This window comes from Crocuta crocuta, unplaced genomic scaffold, assembly GCF_008692635.1.
Source record: "Crocuta crocuta isolate KB4526 unplaced genomic scaffold, BGI_CrCroc_1.0 scaffold26, whole genome shotgun sequence".
Classification (NCBI taxonomy): Eukaryota; Metazoa; Chordata; class Mammalia; order Carnivora; family Hyaenidae; genus Crocuta; species Crocuta crocuta.
Genome location: NW_027532249.1, coordinates 14,783,383 through 14,795,513, shown reverse-complemented (window position 1 = coordinate 14,795,513; position 12,131 = coordinate 14,783,383). Strand labels below are relative to the sequence as shown.

The window sequence follows — 12,131 nt, the reverse complement described above, 5'->3', positions numbered from 1 at the left end:
ACCCTGATGATGCACCGCTGCCCATACTAACTTGTCCTGGGGAGGTCCCGAGTCGGCACACGGCTGTGTGACTGGCAGTTGCAGTGAGGGTGCCTCATAGTAGTCTCTGGGAAGCAGTACCAGGTAGTCCTAGTAAGTTAAGACCAAAAGGACAATTACTCATTTGATGGTGGCCCTTCTTTAGTAATAAAGCTGTCAAGCATACCAGCTAAGTTAATAATAACCAGGTGACGCTCGCCATGTAAACTCTCAACAGCAGCTGCTTCCTTCTGCCCTGACTTACCAAAATACACAAAGCAATGCCTCACAGGTGCTTCAAGCACTGGAGATACACATCTCAGGGTGCTATGTTTTTGTATTCAAGTCTCAGGGGAAATTTTACCATCTCTTCTGGGTTGTTTATAAATTCAAAAAGAAACAAAGGTAATAAGCTGTCAACTGATAACACGTTTCTTTGAGGTACCAGTTGCTTTCATCACTACACATCAGAACACTGAATTGTAGATCACGTATCACGGCTTTTTATTCCCACACCCAAGCAACGCTCACTGACATGTATAAAAAACCAGCGTTTTGTGATCCTGGTGAATCACAGACTGGAACTGGCTGCCTGCCTGTCCTAGGAGAGAAGAGGAAGAACGCGTTCCATGGAGTGTGCCAGATGAAGCCCACAGTGTAAATTCAGCTAAACAGCTCTTCAGGAAAGAGCAGACCTCCAGGTTTCTGAAACGCTGATGGTTTGACAGCTTTGGGGAAATGCTGGCATCGCCACCTGTGTGCAGAGGGAAGGACAGGGGTGGGAGCGGGTGGTGGGGTGGATGTCTGCCATGACTGTGAAGAGACTCATACACCAGCCATAAGGCTTTCTCTCCCTTCAGCACCCTCAATGTGTCCAGAATGGAAAGGAAGAGAAATGTATGGAGAGGAAAAGTGGCATATGGTGGCCCAGGGGTTTCACTGTTCTACTTGGGGGTCTAACTACCCCAGCAGGCTTTATTTCAACAGTGATTATTGTTTTCTAAGTTTCCTTAGGTTGGGACCATAGCTCCTCATTACTTTATGGTCCCACAGATCCTAGAATAGTTAAGGTTGATAGTAGGTGGCTGGTAAAATATCTGTAGAAAAAACAGGATCATCACATGATGCATGTGTATGTGTTACTACACAACTGCACCAACTAACTGTCATCAAGTATCTTCCGTGCCTATGAAGTAACATAATGAGCTTCTCTCCATGAATCCAACTTTGTACCCATTACTGCCATCAAAGGGACTTTCCTCATCCTTATTTCTAGCATCTATGAAAAATTCTAAAACTTTGGTAAAGCAACAAAGCTTTCTACCAAGAAGATACAAGAACAACAGGGATTGAATGCAAAGCATAACCCCTCGCATGATGTTCATAAATTCCCAGATTTGGGAAAGACCTATACGAATAAACATGGTTCCTATTATACAGGCAAGAAGTAAATGAGGCAGGCTTGGAGCTAAAGAACTTGCCCAAGATTTGCTAATATAGCCAATCAAAAGGATTGTGCCAGAAGGAAACGCTTGATGTTTTCCACTCTCAGCACCTAAAACCAAGCTTTTGGCAAAGACTTTATTTTCAAAAGACTTTCTATAAGCTAAAGCAGACATCCCCTACTCCCCACGGCTCCCTGGGTACCCTAGTAGAGTGTGAGGATAGAGCTTCTCCCTTGATGCAGGGTTCTTTGTCCAATGCAATCTGTTTGGTGAGGCTCCTGCCTACGTTCCAGGTAGAAGAAGGCAGGGAATAGTGGAAAAGCACTGAGATTCTCCCTTCTCCTTCCACCACCAAGAACTCCACTGATATTAGGATCTCCTCTTCCTCTAGCTTCTTCTGATTCATTCTGCACAACTCCCGGAGAGGCTGATTTTCTTTAGATGCCCTTCTGATTCATGATGAAAAATCCCAAAGAAGCTTTTGAAAGGTGGGGACATAATGCACATTAAGGTTCTGTATTTATTCTGATAACTTTGAGTCATTATGAGTTATAGTTGTTGGGGTTTTTTTGTCTGAGAGAGGCTGGCTGAAGAATATAACAGATATTTTAAGTTAGCTCCCATGTTATTTGAGGACAAATGTCATCATAGTGTCCTATGTATAAAAGGGAGGTGGATTTTGATATCATATGGTCCCTGTGGGTCACTGTGGATTGGACCATCTCTAAAGGGGGAAGAATCCCACGGAACTCTCCACTCAGGATGACTCTTACCAGGAGGACCCCCTCTGCTTGAATACAAGCAATCCACGTGCCTGGTGCAATTGAAAACGGGTCTGCCAAACCATTTCCGGGGACGGTGACAAAGGCTGGCTCCTTACTTGGCAGGAAGAGGACTTCTTTGCTTTGAGCAGCACCTATCAGAAATGAAAAGAATTGCCCAAGGCACTGGTCTAGCAATCACTGTTATGATTTTGGATTTTCAGTTTTGAACATTCGGTTTACATCAGAAGAAGCTTCAGATGGGTAATGAGCATACTTACTGATCAGATTTACTGATTTTATTTTTTTAATGTTTATTATTTTTGAGAGAGAGAGAGAGAGACAGAGTGTGAGCAGCGGAGGGGCAGAGAGAGGGAGATACGGAATCTGAAACAGGCTCCAGGCTCTGATCTGTCAGCACAGAACCCGACGCATCGCTTGAACTCACAAACTGTGAGATCATGACTGAGCCACCCAGGAACCCCTTGATTTTATTCTTTCTAATTGTATATTTGCATCACATACTTATAAAACAGACTAGAAAGATATTGATAAGATGTTAATGGTGATTATATATCCTGGGATTGTGAATACTTCTTAAATTTAAGTGATTAAGTATGTTAATGCATATAAACTGCTTAGAAAATTTTGTTGCATGCAAGTGTTAACACATTACATTAGATATTAAATTATTTTATTCTTTTGCTTTCTATGGAGGAACATGTGTTCATTCTGAAATAAGAAAAAGTTTTGGTTTTCTGTTTGTTCTCAGGATGCAAAGTGTTTTCTTCTGCATGAAACAAACAGTCGGCCTTCTGTAGAAGGTTCAGAAACAAACCAAACTGTTGCATCACAGTCCAACTGAGGTTTTTTTTCTGAAGAAATGTTTGCCCCAAATCCTTGCATTCTTTCTACAAACATCCCCTAGATCTAGACCCTGGGCATGAGGCAGCACGCACAGTCAGCGTGGCCTTTGCTCCCCAGTGGTGGGATGGGAAAGGTGAGAGATTACAGACGATAAAACAGGAGAGTCTGGCACAGCGAGACAGTGGTGTTTGGGAGGAGGCCTAGGTTACCATGGGAATCCACAACCGAGGCCCCTGGCTCAGATGTGAGGGCTTGGGAAAGGTGTCCTAAGCAACGGAAAACAAGCCACAGTGTATTCCACCTGTTTGAGTTAACCGAGGGCAAAGTGCTGATGAAATTGTCATCTAGGAGGCATCGGGGTCTATTAGAAAGTCTAAAGTCTAAAGACTCCAACTTGTCTATAAAGACCAGCTGTGCACTTAGGCAATTTACTAAACCTCTCAGCTCTGTTTCCTCTTCAAGCCTCATCGGTTCACAAACTTATCATGTGAGGAAAGCAATGCCAAAGTAGCTGTTTATGATAAAGCAAGCCCACTAGTTCTTCGTGTTATTCACTGTCACTCAGCCTCACAACCTGGTTGACACAAGTCAGGAGCATCACCACTGCCCCCGTGACTTTGCCATGGAGGCTGAACAAAGATGCTTGTATTTCGATCTTAAGTTAGATTTCCACTGGCACCATGTGGGGTCCATGTGGGATTCCTAGTGTTTCCTGGAATCTGTTTCCAGGAAGGGTAGAAGCGCTAACTTCTTGCAGAACAGACTTCCAGGCCCCAGCTCTGACAGTGCTGAGATCTGTGCCCTGACTGTGATTTTCATCTGCCCTCAGGGATCCCTCAACCCTCAGTGAGGTGTGCATGCTTCTCTCTGGAATTCTCTTGGGCTTCACGCTTTACCACATTCACCTTAAAACTCCCTACCCTCGCCCATTTCTCCTTGGACTATTTGGTTTGCCTGAAACAATGGGAAAATGTAGGGGAGTCACCAGAGAGGTGACACCCACTCTATCAGGAACGAGTTATAACTTAGCTTTGCCCTGTGGTGACATCACAGGCCATGGGGTTCAGCCACGACACACAGGTTGTTACATCAATTTTTTAAAAGACAGTTAATAACAAACTTAAGAGCAAAATTTAAATAAGCAGAATGGTTAGAGATTGAAAAGGGAGCAAAGGACAGGGCACTACTCTAATAGTACTCTGCATCAGACTTCATCTTTTCTCAGGAGGTACCTTTGGGAAACCTGGAGAAAATGCTTCACTAATTCATCCTTTCTTAATCCAAAAGAGGCTTGAAAATTTGCCTACCTGCCTCAGCCCAGGATGGATAAATAGTCACGTGGCCAGAGACGGCTTCAGCTCCAGGGTTTATATATTTCAGAATAACGCGAAACAAGGTGGCACTTGACTCCCCCACATTCAACATGATCCTCACTTCATTCTGGAAAATACCAAAAAGCCATGAAGTATAGAACTGGCTAAAAGAAATGGTAGCCAAACCGTGACTCTACTCTATTCAAGTTCACTAGTGGGCTTGTAGTGTGCACACACACCCACATACTCTGTTTCTCTCGCACATACACGCTCTCACTCAGCAAGCACCAAATAACTAACTCTGTGGAAGATAGAAATAAGCAGGCCTAATCATAAATTTAAATCACTTACAATTAAAGTTATAGTGAAAAACCATTCCCTCAGGAACTGAGTTCTTCTTTTGGCCCTTTTGGAATCAGGCAGACAGAGCAGAGTATTAGCAGGACTAGTTTAAGGAAAGCCATAGTGATGGGGCAGCCACCGCAGGCTGGGAGAAATAAACAAGCAGAAGAGAAGGAAAGGACAGGATTATTTAACACAACCCCCCCATAGAGAGACCACTGCAGGGGCCAGGTCACATACATAAAATTCTAAATGGTCACAGAAACTGATGTCGGCCAAACAAAGGCTAAAATACTCCAAACACATTAGTGATAAAATCTGGATGTGACTAAAATGTGCTTAAATCATATAAAATTGATCTCAATCTCTAGCCAAAAACAATGTGAGCTTTTTAATTTTTAATTGTTTTTTTTTCCATCATGACAAGTGTACTCTTTAATCCCCATCACCTATTTCCTCCATCCCCCTACCCACCTCCCCTCTGGTAACTATCAGTTTATTTTCTACAGTTAGGAGTCTGTTTCATGCTTTGTCTCTATCTCTATTTCTTTTTTTGCCTTTGCTTGTTTGTTTTGCTTCCTAGGTTCAACATATGAGTGAAATCACACAATATTTGTCTCTCTCTGACTTATTTCACTTAACATTATGCTCTCTAGTTCCATCCATATTGTTGCAAATGGCAAGATTTCATTATTTTTTATGGCTGAAAAATACTCCATTCCAATAACAAAAGGGACCATCCAACAAGAGAATATAGAACAGTTGTAAATATTTATGCACCTAATATGAAAGCACCTAAATAAATAAAACAGTTAATAACAAACATAAAGGAAATAATAAATAGTGATACAGTAATAGTAGGGGACTTTAAGACCCCCTTACATAAATGGACAGATCATCCAAAGAGAAAATCAATAAGGAAACAGTGGCTTTGAATGACACTCTGGACCAGATGGACTTTACAGATATATTCAGAATACACAGATATATTCAGCAGAATACACATTCTTTTTGAGCATACGTATAACGATCTCCAGAATAGATCACATTATTAGACCATAAAATAAGTCTCAAAAAACTAAAAAAGATTGAAGTTATACCATGCATCTTTTCTGACCACAAAACTACAAAACTAGAAATAAACCAAAAAAAAAAAATTTTTTTGGAAAGAGCACAAATACATGAAGGCTAAAGAATATGCTTTGAAACAATAAATGGGTCAATCAGGAAATCAAAAAAGGGAGGGGCCTGAGTGGCTCAGTCTGCTGAGCATCTGACTCTTGATTTCAGCTCAGGTCGTGGTCTCAAGGTTCATGGGACCAAGCCCCACATCGAGGTCACCCTGTCAATGCAGAGCCTCTTAGGATTCTTTTCTCTGTCTCTCTCTCTCTAAAAATAAATAAACTTAAAAAAATCAAAGAAGAAATAAAATATTATATGGAGACAAATAAAAATGAAAACACGGGTCCAAAAATCTTTCAGAAGCAACAAAAGCTGTTCTAAGAGGGAAGTTTATAGCAACACAAGCCTACATCAAGAAGCAAGAAAAATCTCACATAAGCAACTTAACCTCATATCTCAAGACACTAAAATAAGAACAAACTAAACTCAAACCCAAAAAAAGGAAGAAAATAATAAAGATTAGAGCAGAAATTTATGATACAGAAACTGAAAAAATAACAAAGCAGATCAATGAAACCAGGAGCTGGTTTTTAGAAAAGTCAACAAACTTGGTAAATTTCTAACCAAGCTTATCAAAAGAGGGGGGTGGATAATCAGGGGCAAATAAACCACTCATGAAAGAGGAGAAATAACAACCAACACCACAAAAATACAAACAATTGTAACAGACTATTATGAAAGCCTATATGCCAACAAATTGGAAAACTTAAAAGAAATGGATAAATTCCTAGAAACATATAACCTGTCAAAACAAAAATATGAAGAAATAGAAAACTTGAACAGATCAATTATCAGAAAAGAAACTGAATCAGTAATAATAATAATTTTTATAAAAATCCCAAAAAACAAAAGCCCGGGACCAGATAGCTTCACAGGTGAATTCTACCAAACATTTAAAGAAGAGTTAATATTTATTCTTCTCAAACCATTACAAAAAATAGAAGAGGAAGGAAAACTTCCAAATTCATTCTATGAGGCCAGTATCAATCTGCCACCAAAACCATATAAAGACACTACAAAAAAAGAGAGCTACAGGCCAACATGTCTGATGAACACAGATGTAAAAATCCTCAACAAAATATTAGTGAACAGAATTCAACAAAACATTAAGATAATCATTCACCACAATCAAGTGGGATTTATTCCTGGGATGAAAGTGTGCTTTAATATTTGCAAAACAATCAATGTGACATTGGTAAGAGAAGAGATAAAAACCATAAAATCATTTCAATAGATGCAGGAAATGAATTTTACAAAGTACAACATCCATTCATGATAAAAACAAACCCTCTGCAAAGTAGATACAGATAATAAAGGCCTTATATGAAAAATGCACAACCAACATCATACTCGATGGTGAAAAATTGAGACCTTTTCCCCTAAGGTCAGAACAAGACAAAGATGTCCACTCTCACCACTTTTATTCAACACAGCTCTAGAGGTCCTAGCCATAACAGTCGACAACAGAAAGAAAGAAAAGGTATCCACATTGGTAGAGATGTAGTAAAACTCTCACAATTTGCAAATGACATGGTACTATATTACAGAAAACCATAAAGACTCCACTGAATGGGGCTTTTTAACCTGACAGAATCCATCTCTAAGTGTTAGTTCCATGTTGGAAATAAAAATTCAAATATGTGTAAGTATCAAGTTAGCAGTGACTTCATGGACACCACCAAGGTCTGCTGGCTTAAATACTTAAAGAAATCCATCATTTGAAATTCATTCCTTTATGCTAACCAGTTATTCTTTCAAACTGTAAACACCTATGAGAAGCTAACCACCTTGATCGGACTCTCAGTCATTCACAACCTGTTATGACTTAATAGAATCACTGGGGTTTTTTGTTTTGTTTTATTTTTTTCTCTGAATAATGAAGATCAGGAAGGAGCTGAAGAAACTGAATTCCTACATTGGGGAGAAGAAGAAAGCAGTGAGGTGTCGGATCCTAGGTACTGTTTGAGAAAGCAGCCTGACAGGGGATCCTAGGGAGGCAACAAGCGACATTAGAACTAATTATGGCTCCCAGAGAACTGTGAACCTGTCCCCATTTCTCTAAGTGGTGACTTCCATGAATAGAACAGGTATTAATTCTGAACCTACTAAGGACAAATATTGAGTAACCATGGTCATCGATTTACCTCTTTTGTTATGAATTTCTCCACTGAGAAACACGGTTTGAAGAGACCAACCTCAAAGAGAAATTCTGAGAACAAAACTCAATGACTATAGAGAAATTATTAGTTATAAATATTGTATAAATTCTAAAGGTAACAAGAAAATGTGTAAATTCCTTAATTATTCCAACAAAAAGCCAAGAGAGATGGACACAGAAGAGGAGAATGAAGGAAAGGAGAAATACAGGAAAGAAAATTTAAGTAGCACTAACAAATTCTTCATTTATCTTAGTTTTTATTCATACAGTAATTCAGAGTTCAAAAAGGCAAAAAAAAAAAGCACTGGTCAAATATTAACAATGTACACATTGAAAGTATTTAATTCAACTCATTATTAATCTTCACAAATGGCTTTAAAGAAAAGTGTCTCTTGTGCTAAAATATAGACTAATCTCATTTGGGAAGCAATTTCTTATAAAAAGTCTCCAGAGATAAACACCAGTTTCTTTTTTAAAATTCTTTCTTTGTCTGATTTGGTGACCAAATTAATTTCACAATAAACTGTGAAATTGATACATATACTTATGAGTTTAAATCCAATCCTACCCTATACTCCATCTGTAGTCTGGAGAAAAAGAATCCTGGAGTCAGTTTTGGGGATAGTTCACCCTTTAGGAGGCCTCACTGTTAGTGTTGCCGGTAACTAGGTGCGCTATCCTGCCGTGAACCAATTTCTTAGAGGCTACATACCTGTACTGAGGTCATCTGAGCGTACCCTCTCCAGCTAAACTCAGGAAACTCCAGGGGATCAAATCCAAACCGAAGTTCTCTTCCGTTAGGTATAGTGCCGTCTTCAATCTCATACTTCATGTGATGCAAATCCGGGAAATAGTAGTTGTTTTCGGGTCTTTTGTAAATAAAAAGTAAACATGGATACAGCAAGTTAGGTCCATCGATAATCCAAATATTCTTTAATCTCAGTAGCTCTGCTAAAAGAACTCCCACCAACAAATAAGAGTGCAACAAATAAGAACAAATGAAAGAGCCACTACCTGCTTTTTCTTTAAATTATTACTTTCATTCTTGTAAACATTCTCATAAAACACACCTAACACTTATCATTCTAAGCAGTAAGATGAGAAAATCATTTAGCAAAACCACAGTGGTAGTAGCCTTCAATATGTTCTAAATGGTTGCCAACAACTTAGCAAAGTCAAATTAGGTTATTTACTATAAATTCATTAATTCAATCATTCATTTATATACTCATATTCACTCATTACACAAATATTAACATATACGTACCAACGCTATCGTTAAGTACCATATATCAAATAGTGAAGGTGACATAAAATATTTCATATGCTAGGTTTACAAGTTAAATATATTTTTCTCTATATATATATTTTTTCAATCATTAGAATAACTTTTTTTATGCTTTGTTCTTTCTTAAATTATAAGTCTATAAATGGATTCCTTTCAAGAGTTAATCATAGAGAAGAATCAAAAATATTTCAACACTGGGGCACCTGGGTGGCTCAGTCGGTTAAGTGTCCAACTTTGGCTCAAGTCATGATCTCAAGCTTTATGAGTTCAAGCCCCACATAGGGCTCTGTGCTGACAGCTCAGAGCCTGTAGCCTGTTTCGGATTCTGTGTCTCCCTCTCTCTCTGCCCGTCCCTAACTCATGCTCTGTCTCTGTCTCTCTCTCAGAAATAAATAAAAACATAAAAAAATAAATAAAAATATTTCACCACTTATGTGACATTTCATACTCAAACTACTTGAAGTTCTTCAAAATGGCACATTTTGATACTCCAGTCACAAACTAACAGCAGTTAGCGGATTTAAAGCCATAATGATCAATTAGTCAAAGATAATAAAAGGTCATGGTCCTGTATTGCAAATAGAATTACAGATGCTTACCATTTCTCTGGAAGTGATATACAAAGACCCTTAAAAATGTTCATACCCACTGACCCAGTAATTCTACTTCCAGGAATATATTCTAAAGAATGATTTTTATATACACTGTCAAAGAGTTAACATAAAAGAATGTTTATTATAGAGAAAGCTTAGAGGCAATGTAAATGTACAATTATGAAATAAGTAAAGAAATTATGAAATATTATATAACCATTAATATTTTGGAAGACTAATGATAATGGAAAATGTCTGCAATATCATGTGAAGAAATTGATATGAATTATATGAAGAAAATATAATACTAATTTGTATTCATAGAAGAAGCCTAGGGGTGCCTAGGTAGCTCAGTCAGTGAAGCTTCCGACTTTGGCTTAGGTCATGATCTTGTAATTTGTGAGTTCAAGCCCCATGTCGGGCTCTGTCCTGTAGCTTGCTTCAGATTCTGTGTGTGTGTGTCTCTCTCTCTCTCTCGCTTTCTCGCTCTCGTTCTCTCTCTCTGCCCCTACCCCACTCATGCTCTGCCTCTCTCTCTCAAAAAGAAAATAAAAATTAAAAATTAAAATTAAAAAAAAGCCTAGAAAAAATAAATTAAAAATATCAAAAGGGGTTATCTCTGGGTGGTGAAATAATGATTTTTCTTTGCCTTTTATTTTTAGGGACTTATTAAAACATTACAACAAACATATATTACATTTATTATCACAAAAATTATTTAGAAAACAAAGTGAATGTGAATGCTTTCTACACTTGTAAGAAAAATGAAAAAATGTTCAGATGATATCATAAACATTTGGGAGGAATTGAGTACAAAAGGACAAAGGATTTACCAACCTAGAGAAAAGGTGGCATAGTTCAATGCTGGTTTGTTACCCTTACATCCTAGTTACAATTTACCACTAAATCCAAAAACACGTTCTAAATTTCATATGTGTGTATTGTCTGTGATGTTAAAAAAAAAATCAATATTTTTGCCTCGGGATGGGTAATTTAATTCTTATTAAAGTTGCATTATTTCTACCTGAAAATTTAAAAAAAAATTTTTTTAATGTTTTTTATTTATTTCTGAGAGAGAGAGACAGCGTGAGAAGGGGAGGGTCAGAGAGAGAGGGAGACACAGAATCCAAACAGGCTCCAGGCTCTGAGCTAGCTGTCAGCACAGAGCCTGACGCAGGCCTCAAACCCACAAACCGTGAGATCATGACCTGAGCCGAAGTCGGACACTTAACCGACTGAGCCACCCAGGCGTCCCTATTTCTACCTGAAAATTAACCAACTGCCTACATAGTTGGAAGGAAAAAACTTACATTGGTTAAGTAGGGGGAAGGCTCAGCTTATCAACAGGAAGGTGAAAAGAGATAAAACATGGGTGGAACATGTTTCCAAACCTATTTACAAAATTCCTCTGGTCCATCATGTGCTTCGTTAGCCTTCAGGGAAACATATCCACAGATGTATTCTCTTTCACATACCTTTTATTATGCGGCCCAGCAGTGACTGCCATTTAGAAATGACTGAAGAAAGCTCAGCTGGGTTGCTCTGACTTTAGAATTCAAATGCTGGAAACATCAAGGGAAAGGAGAGAAACACCATACCAACTAAATACAGATAATTTACCTTAACTACACCAAAGATTTCTTAACTAACCTGTTGATAAAGCAGAATGTTAAAGATACATGCAATTTAGAAGTTGCATTTCACAGACCAGTGTATAATTAAAAGCCAGAATATTAAAAATTAGTTTTTTCTTCCCTCATACCATCCTTCAGGTAAACATACTACAAAAACAAACAAAAAAAACCTGCAGGCCAATATCTCTGACTAACATAGATGGAAAAATTCTCAATAAAATATTAACAAACAGAATCCAACAATACATTAAAAAAACCATTCACCATGACCAAGTGGATTTATACCTGGGATGCAAGGGTGATTCAATTATTTGCAGATCAATCAATGTGATATGTCACATCAATAGGAGAAAGGAGGAAAACCATATGATCATTTCAATAGATGCAGAAAAATCATCTGACAAAGTATGACTTCCATTCATGATAAGAATCCTTAACAGAGTAGGTTTATAGGGAATACACCTCAACATAATAAAGGCCTTATATGAAAAACCCACAGCAAACTTCATACTTGGTGGGGAAAAATGCTT

At 38.2% G+C, this 12,131-nt stretch overlaps 1 protein-coding gene across 1 annotated transcript in view; it reads right to left on the bottom strand.

The window, feature by feature from the left end:
* LAMA3 (laminin subunit alpha 3) overlaps positions 1 to 12,131 on the bottom strand; it is a 263,483-nt gene that overhangs the window by 132,056 nt on the left and 119,296 nt on the right. Inside the window, exons 19-22 of the mRNA XM_077778240.1 lie at positions 8,799 to 8,955; positions 4,399 to 4,531; positions 2,237 to 2,379; positions 32 to 129 (exon numbers count right to left, since the gene is read on the bottom strand). Coding sequence (XP_077634366.1) covers positions 32 to 129; positions 2,237 to 2,379; positions 4,399 to 4,531; positions 8,799 to 8,955 — 531 coding nt within the window. The remainder of the gene's footprint in view (positions 1 to 31; positions 130 to 2,236; positions 2,380 to 4,398; positions 4,532 to 8,798; positions 8,956 to 12,131) is intronic.